The 14,707-nt window shown below is 42.0% G+C and overlaps 1 protein-coding gene across 1 annotated transcript in view; it reads left to right on the forward strand.

Moving 5' to 3' along the window:
* The window catches only part of PCSK2 (proprotein convertase subtilisin/kexin type 2), a 294,044-nt gene that overhangs the window by 257,846 nt on the left and 21,491 nt on the right, over positions 1 to 14,707 (forward strand). The window contains exons 9-10 of the mRNA XM_019626211.1: positions 8,187 to 8,402; positions 10,511 to 10,611. Of these exons, the coding sequence (XP_019481756.1) occupies positions 8,187 to 8,402; positions 10,511 to 10,611 (317 nt within the window). The remainder of the gene's footprint in view (positions 1 to 8,186; positions 8,403 to 10,510; positions 10,612 to 14,707) is intronic.

A 14,707-nucleotide genomic window follows, 5' to 3' on the forward strand; every position in this document is an offset into this window, starting at 1 on the left:
CTTAGCTGTAGAGGGCAGTGTCACTGGCCCTCATATGTGGGATCTGAACTGGGGCCCTCTGGCGTCCCAAGCCAGCTCTTAACCAACGTGCCACTCGGCCGGCCCTCATCAGTTCACTCTTGGTTGTATTTTCTCCCTTCCCTGTCTCACCCTCCCCCATTTATCACTAGTGCTTCCTTAGCTCACCTCCCTCAAAATTAACTACCTGCTCCCAATTCCTAATCTCAGCATTTGTTTTTGAAGAAACATAAATTGGGGCCAACCCCTTTAGTTGTGGCCAGCAGTTCTCTGAAAGTAAGCCCGGCGCCTTTCAGGATGATCCGTTCACCCATTGCTCCTACTTAAGGCCCTGTGTGACTTCGCCACCACCTCTAACACCCCACGTACAGAAAAGAAGTAGATAACATGAAAACATGAAACAGCTGTATGAAAATATAAGTCAATTACTGATTTTGTGGCAAAGAGAAACTTCCTAAACGTAAACGCGAAGAGAAAATATTTAACAAAAAAGAGAGTAATGAATATCATTACATAAAATCTCTAAAAACTCTGCAAGTCTGGTCATTGTTAAAGCTGAGTAATGGACACATGGGGAGTCATTTATACTATTCACCTTACTTGTGTGGTACTTAATCGCTTTCAAATTAAAAGGTTTTTATTCGCATTAAAGAAATAAAAAGCAATTCAGTAGGTGATTAAGTTGTAAGAGTATGAATATACATCTAGGGATAAGTGAAAAAAGCAATGTTTTAATTTTATACAAATGGCTACTTGTGGTTTGAAATAAAAATTCCAGGGACTGCAATACACAGAGATTTCTCTAAAGTGCTCTATCTGATATAACCTAAATGGAAGTGAACAGAATGAATTGTATCAGTCAGGAAAGGCTACATCATGCTGTGGTAACAAGCAGCCCCCAAAGCTCAGAGGCTTCACCCACAAACATTTCTTATTCAACTACACATCCATCATGGTCAGCAGCGGGCTTCGCTCATCACCGTCTCTCAGGGATCAGGAACATTGCCGGTCACCGTGCAGAGGGAAATAGAGAACTGGGCAGCATCTGGCACTGACCAGTAAATGGTTCAGCCTAGAAATTATACTCTGCCTCAGTCATTCCTACTCATAACTCATTGATTAAAATTGTTTACAAGACCCCACCCAACCACAATGAGAAAATATATGGGCAGCTAGAAATATCTGGCAAAGCAGGAGTCTTGGTGCTTTGCTAAGCTATTCATAAAGCAAGAACACCAATGAGCAGTAAAGATACAAAAAAAAAAATTTCAACTAGTAGTGGGAAAAAAATACATAACTCCAAACAATGAGGTAACATATTTGCCCACCAAGTTGGCAAAACTTTTTTTTTTTAATGATTCTAAATTTTGAACCAGATGGGCTGAATGTTTCTTTCTTATGCACTGCTGGTGAAAATATAAATTAACAAGCTTTTTAAAGAGCAATAACATGTCAATATGGACCAAGAATCTTCAAACATTTATTCTTTGTCACCCAAGATTGCCTTTTTTAGAAACTCTGCCTGAGGAAATAAATAGAGATAAAAAGACATATATAAAATGATGTTCATTGCAGCACTTTAAAACCTAGAAATAGACCTCCATTTATGTTGAAGAAAAGGAGTAAATAAATTATGGAGTGGCTATTTTTAATTATATGAGAAAATGTTTATAAGATAGTGAGAAATACATTTTAAGCAGGACCACAAAAGTAGCTATATCTTATGATCCCAGTTTCATTCTTCTTTTTTTTTTTTAAAGATTTTTTTTATTGGGGAATTGGGGGGATGGGAACAGTACTGGGGAATTCGGGGGAGGGGAACAGACAAGTTGCTGTCGTTTTGTTCTTCAGTCTAGTTGTGGAGGACGTTGCTTCACTGGCCCAAGTTGGCACCATCATTGCGCTCTTCTCTGGCGAGGCAGATCAGTCGCCGGCTTCTGGACGGCCGCTCACTGCGGCTGCTGGCCACTCACGCTGGCTGCTGGCCGCTCACGCTGGCTGCTGGCTACAGACGGTAGCCCATGGCAACCCACTGCCACAGGGGCTGCAGCCCACGCCGTCGCCGGCGACCCACGGCAGCCCAGCTCCAGGTTGAGCTGTTGTTCAGCATCTTAGCTGTAGAGGGCAGTGTCACTGGCCCTCAAATGTGGGATCCGAACCGGGGCCCTCTGGCATCCCAAGCGAGTTCTTAACCATCGCGCCACTCGGCCGGCCCCCCAGTTTCATTCTTAAGGCTGTTCTTATACTTTTCCATTTGTATATACAACTGCCAGGAATCTGCAAAATATAACCAGTGATTTTCTAGTCGTATAAGGTTATAAAGGATTTTTATTTTCTTCTTCATAGTCTATATTCCAATGATTCTACAATGAATATAATTTTCATTAATAAAAACTACAATAACTTTTTAAAAGTCTATCAATGTTGTATTAAGATGTCAAGGTGACTGGAAAATGAAACTGAATATAGTTTAGTGTTTAGCAAAGGGCAAGTAGCACCAAAAGGCTGGCCTCACCGGCATCTGCAGATAATGCCACAGGGCCAGGCCCTAGTCTGTTCATCAGCCCAGGTCACTGCGCATTGGTTAGGATAGAGATGCTGACTCACTTTAGCCCAGAGCTTCTCAAAGTGGGGTTTTCACCTCCTGGGATATAAGTGATTTGCTGGGAACACAAAGAACCATAGCACCTGTCTCTAAGCTGGAACTTTACCTAGGCTGATGGTAAGCAATTTGTAACATTTTAATGTTATGAACACAATACAAAATCTGCATGAACTTTTAAGAAATATTGGGCTTATGAGAGGCTGCCTTAGGCTATGCCCTAAAACCTGGTGAGTTCCAACTCCTTGCCCTTTGCCAATTGGTTAGAGGAGTTTCTCAGCCTTGGCACTATTGATACTTTGGGCCAGATCATTCTTTGTTGTGGGGGATATGAGGGTCCTGTCTTATGAATTGTAAAAGTTTAGTAGCATTCCTGGCCTTTACTGGCTAAATGGCAGTAGTATACATGTGCACAGAGTTGTAGCCACCAAAATTGTCTTCAACAATGCCAAATGGCCCCTAGGCGAAAAAATTACCCCTGGTTGGCAACCATAGTAGTTAAGTACTGTCAATAGTGACAGGGTGAAAAGTTCTCCTTTGGTGTAAACTTTATGGAGAAGTATTAATACTGCTAAACTCCAAAAGATTGGCTCAAAGACAGAATTCAAAATAGAATTGCACCATGTGCAATTAATTTCATCTAAATGCACTTGCCTTCTTCAAAAAAATTAAATAATATGGGGCCAACCGAGTGGCTCAGTTGGTTAAGAGTGTGAGCTCTGAGCAACAGGGTCGCTGGTTCAATTCCCATATGGGCCAGTGAGCTGCACCCAAGCTGAGCTGCCCCTGAGCTGCCAACAGGTGGCAGGATGGCTCAGCTGATGCTCCTAACAACAAGGTTGCCAGTTGGACTCCTACATGGGATGGTGGGCTATGCCCACCTGCAACTAAGATTGAACATGGCACCTTGAGCTGAGATGCCCTGAGCTGCCGATGGGCGGCTGGATGGCTCAGTGGTTAGAATGTGTACTCTTAGCAACAAGGTTGTCAGTTCGACTCTTGCATGGGATGGTGGGCTATGCCCACCTGCAACTAAGATTGAACACGGCACCTTGAAACGAGCGACCGCGAGCTGCCCACGGGTGGCTGGATGGTGACTGGACTTGGAGCTGAGCTAACTGCACCCTCCACAACTAAGATTGAAGGACAACAACTTGGCTGTTCTCCTTCCCCAATTCCCCAATTTAAAAAAAAATTTTTTTAATTTAAATAATAATATTGCATGTCAATTACACCTCAATAAAAAAATAATGGTAGGGATCATAGAAGGGAAACAGGCAATTCCAATGTCAACAGTGCAGGCAGGTCTGACTGCCATTCTATTTTCTGAGCATGCACTGCAGAATAAGGGCAGGAGATCCCCCGCAGACAGACCACCCTCGTGGGCCCGGCTGCTGCTCGCAGTGCAGGTTCCTGGGCCATCCCCTCTCGATTTAATCTCTGAGTGACTTCCCATGCCCCACTTGGATTTTTGGTTCTTCTTTTCCACTTGTTCCCTGGATCAAATTCCTTCTGGTGTACTGCCCATATGGCAATGTTTGCCTGGCTGAATCTTGATTGATACAGAATATTTATTTGGATCATGTTAAATGTATAAATTAACTTGGGGAAAATTGACCTCTCTGTGATGCTGTCTTTCTATCCAACAACATGATGTGTTGATGTGTCCTTCCTGTTAGTGAAGTCATCTCTAGCTCCCATGGAATTTCAAAGTTGTTTTATTTAGGACTTGCCTTTTTGTTTGTTTGTTTGTTTTAGTTTATTGAGTTTCTTCCTAAGTATTTTATCCTTCATGTGGCTCGTGTGAATAGTGCTACTGCATAGGAACTGCTGTGTGGATTCAGCTGGTTAATAAAAGTAAAGCACTTAGAGCAGTCCCCGACATACAGTAAGTGCCACAGAAGTGCTTGCTATGACTATCATCCTAATAGTTCCTTCTGTTGCATCCTCCAGCTGATTATTGTTTGAATGTGAGTCACAGTTGTTTTGGGTGCTGCCCAGTTCCTGTTCAGGTGAAGCTAGGGGTGGGGCAGAACTGGATCTTGGGCATCGTTTTAACAGTGTTAACCTAAAAATAAAAGGCCAAGGTAAGAGGCAACAGTATTTATTTATTTAAGATCCAAAAGCAAAGCTAGCTATTTAGGAAGCACTGATTCAGGCAGAAACCCAAAGTATTCTGATTAGGAGGAAAAGGCAAGGGGGAATTTATGAGAAAGGGAAGGGGAACAATTACATCAATAGAAGAAAGGAATTTCTATATGTGCAGATAAGCTAACATAGTGATGCTAATTCTAAAAAATTGCTTTCATTTTTAGTCAGGTAGTCCTAATATCTGCTTTCTTGTTATCTTTGCAAACAGTTGTTTGAGATACAATGTTGCTTTAGGCCCAGTCCAAAGGTTATTTTGCTGTTTTAAAATTCCAAAGGTTTGAGGAGTAAGATGTACAAGGCAGTTCTTCTAGGATATAATTATTATTGCCTCATATGTTCTATCTTGCTTAGGAAAATGAAGCTTAATGTTCCTAAGAATAAAAGTACCCTTGTGGGCAAGTCTTACACTCCAATACTAAACTAATGTTTGTTGCTTACTCTTCAGAAACAGGCTGACAGTTGCTCTCTGTGTATCAGTGAACTAGGCCACATAACAAATTGCCCCAAAACTCTGTAGCTTAAAATAACAACCATTTATGTTTGCTCATGGTCTGCAGTTCATCTGGGTTGTTCTGCTGATCTGGACCAGCCGTAGATAATCTCCGCAGGCCTCACTCATGCATCTGTGGTCAGCTGGAGGATTAGCTACAGGCTGGTCCAGAATGGCCTCCCTTGTGTGTCTGGCAATTGTTGGTTGTGAGTTGGGGCAGTGAATTTGACTGTGCTCTGTCTGTGGTCAACTAGCAGGCAACCTTGGACTGGTTGCCACAGTGCAACAGAGGCCTCAGAGAGAGAGAGAAGTGAATAGGACTTCTTGAGACCTATGCTCAGAACTGATACAATGTTCCTTTCCACCACACTCTGTTGTCCAGAGCAAGACAGGAAGGCCGGCCCAGATTCAAGGGGTGAGAAATAGACCCCTCCTCTTGGTGGGCAGGACTGCAAAGTCATATTATCAAGGGGCATGAATGCAGGGAACCCTGAAATATTAGTCACAATTACCACACTCCTACACCAAGGCAAGAACGCTTTCAGCATTGATTTCCTTTCAGCGTTGCTTCATCTCACTAGCAGCCCACTTGTGAACTAGTTCAGGGGAAAGTTCCACAGATGGTGGGCCTCACCCATTTACCCTGATTCACATCTGTTTCACTTTCAGAGGGTGACATTTCTTGGCAATGAGCCCACATCTGAGTCTATTTGAGAATGTGATCCTTTACCCCACCCCCTGTAAGGATGATTCATTTCCCTCTCTGTCCTGGTTTCTGAGAGAAGTTGCTAGTTTTCCAGTATAGATTTACCAAGATGCTAAAGACAGTTCTCAGATTAGTGGCTAAATAAATAAATCTTTGTTGACGTGCCAATTCAATCAATCATGAACTAATTAACTCCAGGTCCTGTTAGAAGCAATTGAAATGTCATTTCTCATGGTCAGGAGGCAAAGAGACCTTGCAGTTAATCCAGTAATCTCCCTTCCTTCTGGTATCTCCCCCCTTAAGCCACTGAGTCAGGACCATGGACCCCTGGTGGCCATGCAGGGACAGATTTATTCTGCCACAGATTCTATTTGCCTTCTGGCCCCTAGAGGGTTACCAAATGGTCTGGGACAGGCTGTGGAGAAAGGGGAGGTTGTACACCTGTCGCTCACCTCCCACACTGCATCGCTGCTCTTTCTCCAGCCCACAAGGGAAAACAGAGTAGCCCCAGCCCTACTGCACTCCGGGTCACAACATAGAAAACCAGAAGGAATGGTCACTCCTGGGTGGAGAGAATACTCCTAAAAGGCGGAAAGGGAAAAGAAAAAGTTCTGTTCAAAAAACTAAGAACATTGAGCAGAAAAGCAATGCTAACTTAGGTATATATGACTAAGCTTGCCATTTATAACTAATTATTAGTTGGTAATAAAATCATGCATATATTATGTGTTTAAAGTTATTTTTGCTCTATGTTTTTTGCTTGATCATATTAGGCTTTCTTCTATATTTGGTGTTCTCTTCTACAAGTAAAATGTCATATAACATTGTGTTTAAAAGAATTCTAGTAAGATCCAATTGGGTTATATATATATATATATATATATATATATATATGTGTGTGTCATAGGCACATATATACATGTACATATACATATACACATACGAGGTTGGACAATTAAGTTCGCGAACTCATCCTAGAAAAAGTGCTATATAACTCATTGTTGAATATCATTATGGTCACCTTTGAAGTACTCCCCTTGGGAAGCTATGCACCGACACCAGCACGTAGTCCACCCTTCAAAGCAATTTTGGAACTCTTTTTCTGGAATGACCATCAGAGCTGTCGTTGTATTACTCTTGATGTCCTGAATGTCATCAAAATGTCTTCCTTTCAATATTTCCTTTATCTTAGGGTAAAGAAAGAAGTCATTAGGGGCCAGATCAGGTTGAGTAGGGAAGGGGTTCCAATACAGTTGTTTACTGACTAAAATCTCCCTCACAGACAGTGCCGTGTGAGCTGGTGTATTGTCGTGATGCAAGAGCCATGAATTATTGGCAAAAAATTCTGGTCGTCTAAATTTTCACACAGCCTTTTCAGCACTTCCAAATAGTAAACTTGGTTAACTGTTTGTTCAGCTGGTACAAATTCATAATGAATAATCAATCCCTCTGATATCAAAAAAGGTTAGTAACATTGTTGCAACAAGTTCCCAAACTTGTCAGACCTTGTATACCTATGTATACATATGTGTATTTGTGTATATGTACACATGCATATATGTACACATTCATATTATACATATGTATATATACATGTATATATGCATATGTTTTTATACCTATATAATCTGTAATATTTATATATTTTGGAGTAAAATGTGTATTTTATACCTAAAATATTTACATATAATGTAAATTTACATATAAATGATTTATAACTATTATATATAATATATATCTTTCTATCTTATATAGCTAAGTATAAACATATATGTATACTTACATAAGAATTGGATTATAGTGATTACGCTTAGGGGGATATTTTTTTTTAATTTTCCTTTCCAAACACTTTGACTTTTTACCATGAGGATGTACTTACTAGCTTTATAGTTTTTTAAAAGTTGTTCATTTGTATATTTCACGGAGATTCTTCTAGCCTTTCTCATCTCATTATCCCCAGCTTAAATTGTAAATTGTAAATTTTACATAGAATCCTTCCTAAAAAAAAATAATAATAATAATTACTCACGGTACCCTACCAGAAGGATAGTGGGATTCACGGGCAGACAGAACTGAATCAGTCATTTTGTTGAGCGGCTGATGCAGCCCACAGCCTGACCCTCCCTGGGTGGGACCCCCACCCTCGAGGAGGAACCCCCTTGCAGCCCCTGGCACTCATGGGCGTGGGCGTTGGTGGCATCTCTCCTGTCCTCCCCCAGGGTCGAGGGGGCAAAGGCAGCATCTATGTGTGGGCCTCTGGAGACGGCGGCAGCTACGACGACTGCAACTGCGACGGCTACGCCTCCAGCATGTGGACCATCTCCATCAACTCTGCCATCAACGACGGCAGGACGGCCTTGTACGATGAGAGCTGCTCCTCCACCTTGGCCTCCACCTTCAGCAACGGCAGGAAGAGGAACCCCGAGGCTGGAGTGGTGAGTGGCCGCTGGCCCTCTGTGAGGCTGTGGAATGCTCGGACAGTGTGACGTCATCCGCGATACTGTGACATCACAGGAGGAAAGGGAGCTCCCCCTTTCCTAAAAAGTCAGAGCGTGTTTTGAAGGGAGATCCTTTCTCTTCCAAGCGTGATAATACTTTGTTATCAAAGCAGAAGCCTATGTATGATGTGCAAATTGAAAGCAAGGACATGATGACCCTCTTCCAGCTCATTTTCCATAGACTGTCTTTCTTGTTTATTGTTTTGGTTTAGAAAGAATGACAAACTCCAGTTTATCAAGAAGCTACCCTGGCAGATCACTTATAAAGAGAACTAATGTTAAGAACTGAGGCATCACATCACTACCCCAATCTGAGCCAAGAACCCATCCATGTATTACAGTAATTAAAAAATTGCATCCATGGATGGGCATTTCTGGGTCCATAAACCTCCCAAAATTGGGCACACACATATATTTTCTCAGGGAAAGAGTAGTGGTTTTGATTATAGATTAAAATGTATCAATGAGAAAACTAAAAGATTAAGAATCACAGTCTTCAATTATTTATTGCACTTTTCTGAGCAGTTCCTCCTTCCTGGGCAATGAGGTATAATGGCGAATTTTTCAAGTCCCTTAGAAATATATATCTGTAGAGTATAATGAACCTTTTGGGATCTCTTCCTCTCTCCGGGTATTTCACTCACATATGGGCCATTCCTCAGACCTCCAAGCCAGGAATTTAAGTAGATGGTTCAAAAGTCCTGCTGAGTTAGTTACATCCTGACTATCTACTCACCTCAGCCGCAGCTTCCCAAGAGAGGAGGGCAGGAACTCGGAACGAAATCATTACCAACCAGTGCTTCCACTCCAAGTTCCCACCTGGGTTCCACTTTGGCAAGCTGGCCAGGCTCTCACATGAGCCAGATGATCCCTTTACCACAGGAGATACAGACTTTGGCCTGACTCCCACCATGAGCCCTCCTGGACTCCCCTCTTGGTCTTGAGGAAGATGGAGACTGTGCCAGCTCCTACCAAGCAGAAGGTGACTTAAGTCCCTTTTATCCTATGAGCAGTACAGGCAGAAAGGGAGAAGCGCAGAGCAGAAAAGGATAAGTGGAAGAGGCCCCAGTCCTGTTCTGTTTGGAAAGCTTCTCTCCTCCACCTAGAAGCTCCATTCCCAGCCCCAAGGGCCTCCCAATAGTGTCACTTTGTCCTCAACCTTATGTATAACTATCTTTCTACTTGGGCTGGGAAAGGGCCTGGAGTTCCCTCTGAATATTGTAACTTTCCCCGAACACATGCCGTTAAACCTCCCTGATACTTTGCTCCTCAAAATACTAGGTCCACTTGATCATCCTACAGACAGAGGAAGGATCATTTCTGTGGTTCATACATGATTTTAATGAAAACCTGACTCTTACAAACATTGAAAATGATGTTTATCTCTTTGTGCAAGTTCTTTAAAACTTGTTTGATCAGTAAGAAGATCTTCCCCCTTAAGAAGAGTTGTGGAGGTGATCACTCACATATTGGTTATTTTGGCTCAACATGTCTCAGAATCCCTCTATGAATTTTATATGTAGAGAAACATTTTTTTAATGGCCTCTCCTTCTAGGCAAGCTTTATTTAACTGAGCATGTTTATTCTTCCCTTTTTTGAAATGCCATTATTTCCTTCCTGAAGGGAAAGCGTGGATGCAATGGCCCTTGGGCTTTCTGAAATCTGATCCCAAGTCACAAAACTCACCATCGCATTGCCTATGGTGGTGGTAATGACTTGTCACTTTCCACCTATCTTGTTTCCTTTTAGGATCCAAGAAATAAATCTTTCTAATCTGTGGAATAGCTGCAGATATGTGTCTCTGAACAATTACTTTTTTCTTTGTCTTGTGGATGCTTTTTGCCTGGGCTACTAGGAAGCTCAGATAAAATATATGGCAAAATAGATAATATATGGGTGCTGAGCTTATTCTTACCTTCATCTTAATCTTCTTCAGAACAAGGTAGAGTTTAAGTTAAAGAAATGAATAGTCCTCTGCTCCATATTGTTTGGGGGTTCAAAATAGCGTGGCTTATTCACTCATTACTCAATATCTTCCCTTTCAGGCAACCACGGATTTGTATGGCAACTGCACTCTGAGGCATTCCGGGACATCTGCAGCTGCTCCTGAGGCAGCTGGAGTGTTTGCACTGGCTTTAGAGGCTAAGTATGTTTCCAGCACAAGGCCAAGGGCCAGCTCTGTGGAGTGGACTAACATGTCTCTCCATCCAATACCAGGTGTCCATGAAAACAAAAGCGGGCGTGAGAGCCTGTGCACAGTCAGCATCAATGAACTTCGGTGGGCTTTTCTAAATGAACCATCAGCTCTAAGACACACACACACACACACACACACACACACACACACACACACCACAAAACTATATCTCTAGGAGAGCACAAGACCCCAACACCCAACTGCACATAGCTGCTTACTCAGATACTAAATAGGGGCATGTAGATATTTTTTCTTCATAAAAACTTCCTTTTATCCTCTGTGGATCCCTTGGCTATTTTACTCCAGTAATACAATCAACTAAATGAAGGAAAACCATTGCCAAGCTGGGTATCTTGCAAGATATTTCAGAACCCCATGTGACAAACAGGGTGCTCCCACTCAAGATTTGTTAACTTATAAAGTGAATTCACTTTTTAACACTGAGACAAGATGGGCAAAATCATGCAGTATAGACCAAGAAGTGGGCTTTACTGGGAAACCTCCCAAGCCACGGATAAGAGGAGACCATATTCTCTGTTCTCACCATCCCACAGAGAGGCCGCATATCACTACTGCTGGGCACACCTTGGATGTGAGCATCAGCCAAGGCACTTGCCCACTGCTACTCTATATTCTTTCAATGCAAGCCAGAAGCTGGCCTTGTGTTTGAGCAATGAACATATGGGCTTCAGGCCCCTGCTCTCAGTGTGAGTACAAATGCCTGCTATGTAGGGGGTTGTCTGACAATGCAGCACCAGCAATTTGTGAGAAGTTGGATTCAGGCTCCTGGGAAAGCAGAGTTGAGTCCCCATCCCATACCTCTCAGCTGTTACTAGGCAACCGGAGCTCCTAGCATCAAATCTCCAGGCAGCTCCACTTGTCTCTCTCCACATATGCAGTGCATTTTCTGATTTGCAAAGGAGGCAAGAGTTGATTCCTAGAATATGAAGGTACTTTAAATGTTTACCTAGTTCATCCCTCTGCCTTCAAGCAGGAAAGGCATAATTATCTACCTTTTAAAGATAAGGTCCCAAGTTGGGAGGTACTCCTGTCTTTGGATCAGGCCAAAATTTGATTCTTCTAACAAAAGACAGGTGGAAATTTTAGAGTACCAGGACATGGACACTGGTCAAAGAATTCCTATTTATACACAGAGCCTACTGTCCTATTAAAAAGACACCAAAACTTACTCACAGATTATGTGCATTTCCTGAATATGAAACTGTTCAGCCTGATCCCATGGAGAATTCTGGAATATAAATTATGCCTCAGAGATTGTTCTACCTCAAGGCACAGGAGCTGGGCTGCCATGTTCCAGTGCTGGCCATCATTGGCTAAGAACCACACCTAGGAAAGCCAACTCTGAGGTACCTCTGGCTTTCTGCATCTGTGGGCAAAGGGGCAGCAGTTAAAACCACTGATCAGCATGAAATAACCCAAGAGAAAGCCCAGAGGGAAGAGGAAGGAAAATTCTCCATGAACAGTTCCTACTGCTCTTCTCTCTTTATCTTGAGACAAGGCAACTGGGAGTCCTCAGTGAAGTGTGTGCTGCAGTTGAGGGCTCTTTCCCACTCAGAGGCTCAATAAGAAAAGTTTACAAAGCAATTTGAAAGCACTGAACAAAGTTTCCTGTCAAAATGTATGTCCATCAGGACCATGAAAGAGGGAAAACTATCACGCCCATAACTCCAGGGACAAAAAGGAAACACTTCCTCTCTCCTGCCCAGTCACCACTTGTTGTTCAATCTCATAAAGTACTTTTCTGCCCAATGCTTGAAAGTGACTCCTTGGGTCACATGGAATATTGCTCACATTTCCCAGTGTGACCAATATTGGAGAAATTTCAAAGGATTTCTTTAGTGGGGTGACTGCCACCTTCAAATATGTTGTGTTCTTTCCATGACTCAGGTTTTCTGCATGGTTCTAGAGGGCTGAGCTAGGTTTGAGAGGTAGATATCACAAAGAGGCAAATTTTTGACTTAAGAAATCCATTTGTAATAAAGTGGCCCATATTGAACTAGAACAGTGTTTCCAAAACTTACCTTCCAGGGGATGGATTTTTTAAATATAAGCTTTTAATCAAATATAATAGACACTGAGAAAAATGTACAAATATTAGGTATAGCACAATGATTTCTTACAAGGCTAACAGATCTATGTAACCATCACCTAAATCAAGAAGCAGACCATTACCTAAGTACTAGTCTGTGCTCTTTTGCTCTGAGAATCTGAGATTCCTCTATGAGGTTGTGTGTGGTTATAGGTCATTCATACTCAATATGGAATATTACTCCATTGCATAAATTGACATTTGGGTTGTTTCCACTCTGGGACTATTATGAGTAATATTGCTATAAAAATTCTTCTACATGTGAAGCTATGGATGCATTTCTGTGGGGTGTTTACTAGAGAGTCATTATGCAGAGTCAGGGGTATACATATGTGCAGCTCTAGTCGATACTGTCAAGTAGTTTTCCAAAGTGGATGTACCCATTGACACTCCCTCCAGTAGTGTATAAGAGTAACAATTGTTTCATATCCTTGTCAATTTTTGGTATTGTCAGTCATCCACACTTTAGCCATGCTTATAGGTGTGCAGTGGAATCACATTGTAGTTTTAATTCCTATTTTCCTGATAACTAGTGAAGTTGAGCACTGGAGGGAGTTTTGAAAATGATAGATTCCCAAGTCTCAGCCAAGAATCACTGAATACAAATTCTTAAGGATGGATGGCCCAGGAGTTTGTCTTTTCAACACCATTCCAGGTATTACATAAGCAGCCAGCCCATTGCTGGTCTGTGGACTAGAGTGTGTGGTACTCAGTAAGACAATGGCTCTATGAACCTATGAATCAGGGTGCCATTGTGAAGAATGTGAATATCTAGACTCGGCCTCTGATTAGGTGCTGTTATTAGATCAAAACTGAAAACAGAAAATCCAATAACAATAGTTAAACCAAGAGGGAAATGTGGTGTTTTTCTGTCACGTGAAAGATAATACAGAGGTAAGGAGCCCAGGGCAAGTATAGGGGTGCCACCATGAATCAGGGACTCCAGTTCTTTCTGGATTTCTGCCCTGCCACTTCATGTTCTATAGATGCTACTGGAGCGCCAGCCATCCTGTTTACATTTCAGGCAGGAAAGGGGGAAGAGCAAAGGCAATAAAGAATTCCACCAGCTGAGTCAGCCCTGTTTAAAGGTTTTTCCAAAAAGCCCCATCCAGTGGCGCTTATTTCTGCTTATTTCTCATTGACCAGAACTGTCACATGACCATCCCCATACAGCAAGGGAGGCTGGGAAATAAATTTTCATAACTGATAACATTGCCGTTCTGAATAAAATTGAAGTTTTCTTAATAAGGAAAGAAAGAAGATTGATAGGAGGGAGAGAACAGCTAGTGTCTTTCAACAACTAAGTGGGCAATCACTCACCTCCTCTGGATCTCTATTGTCTTATCCAAAAAATAGAAAGTTAGATCATCAAGAAGTCTCTCAAGATTTCCTGGACATTTTAAGCCTACTTCAAAAATATTATGCCTTTAGAAAGTGTATTTTTAATTGGATATGTGTAGATTTTAGGATTGAATGTTCCTTAAAGCTGAAAACATTCATTTACTTATAAATATTGTAACCAATACTTTACCTGGGACATAGTGTCTATTCTCTTCTAACATCACTGCTCAATATGAGATAGATTTTATTATTAATAATAATAACCTCTTTATTGAGTGTCTATTACAGTGCTAGTTACTTTTCACATGGTGATCTACGTTTACACCCTACAACAAGCCTCTAAGGCCTTATCCCTATTTCATAGATGGGAACCCTGAGGCTCAGGTTATTAAAGTAACTTGTCCAAAGTCATACAGTTGGAGAATACCAGAGCTGGGATTTAAACCCTAAGGAGCCTGGGCTCCAACTCCAGGGTCTTCCCTTGGACCAACTGTGGGACTTAGAAAAGTCGCCATCTGGGCTGAGGGTATCACCACTCATTCTGCCCAGGACAAAGGGCCACAGTGAATGAATTGGCTCTTCCTCAAAAGTGAT

The sequence above is a fragment of the Hipposideros armiger genome, unplaced genomic scaffold, assembly GCF_001890085.2.
Source record: "Hipposideros armiger isolate ML-2016 unplaced genomic scaffold, ASM189008v1 scaffold_663, whole genome shotgun sequence".
NCBI lineage: Eukaryota > Metazoa > Chordata > Mammalia > Chiroptera > Hipposideridae > Hipposideros > Hipposideros armiger.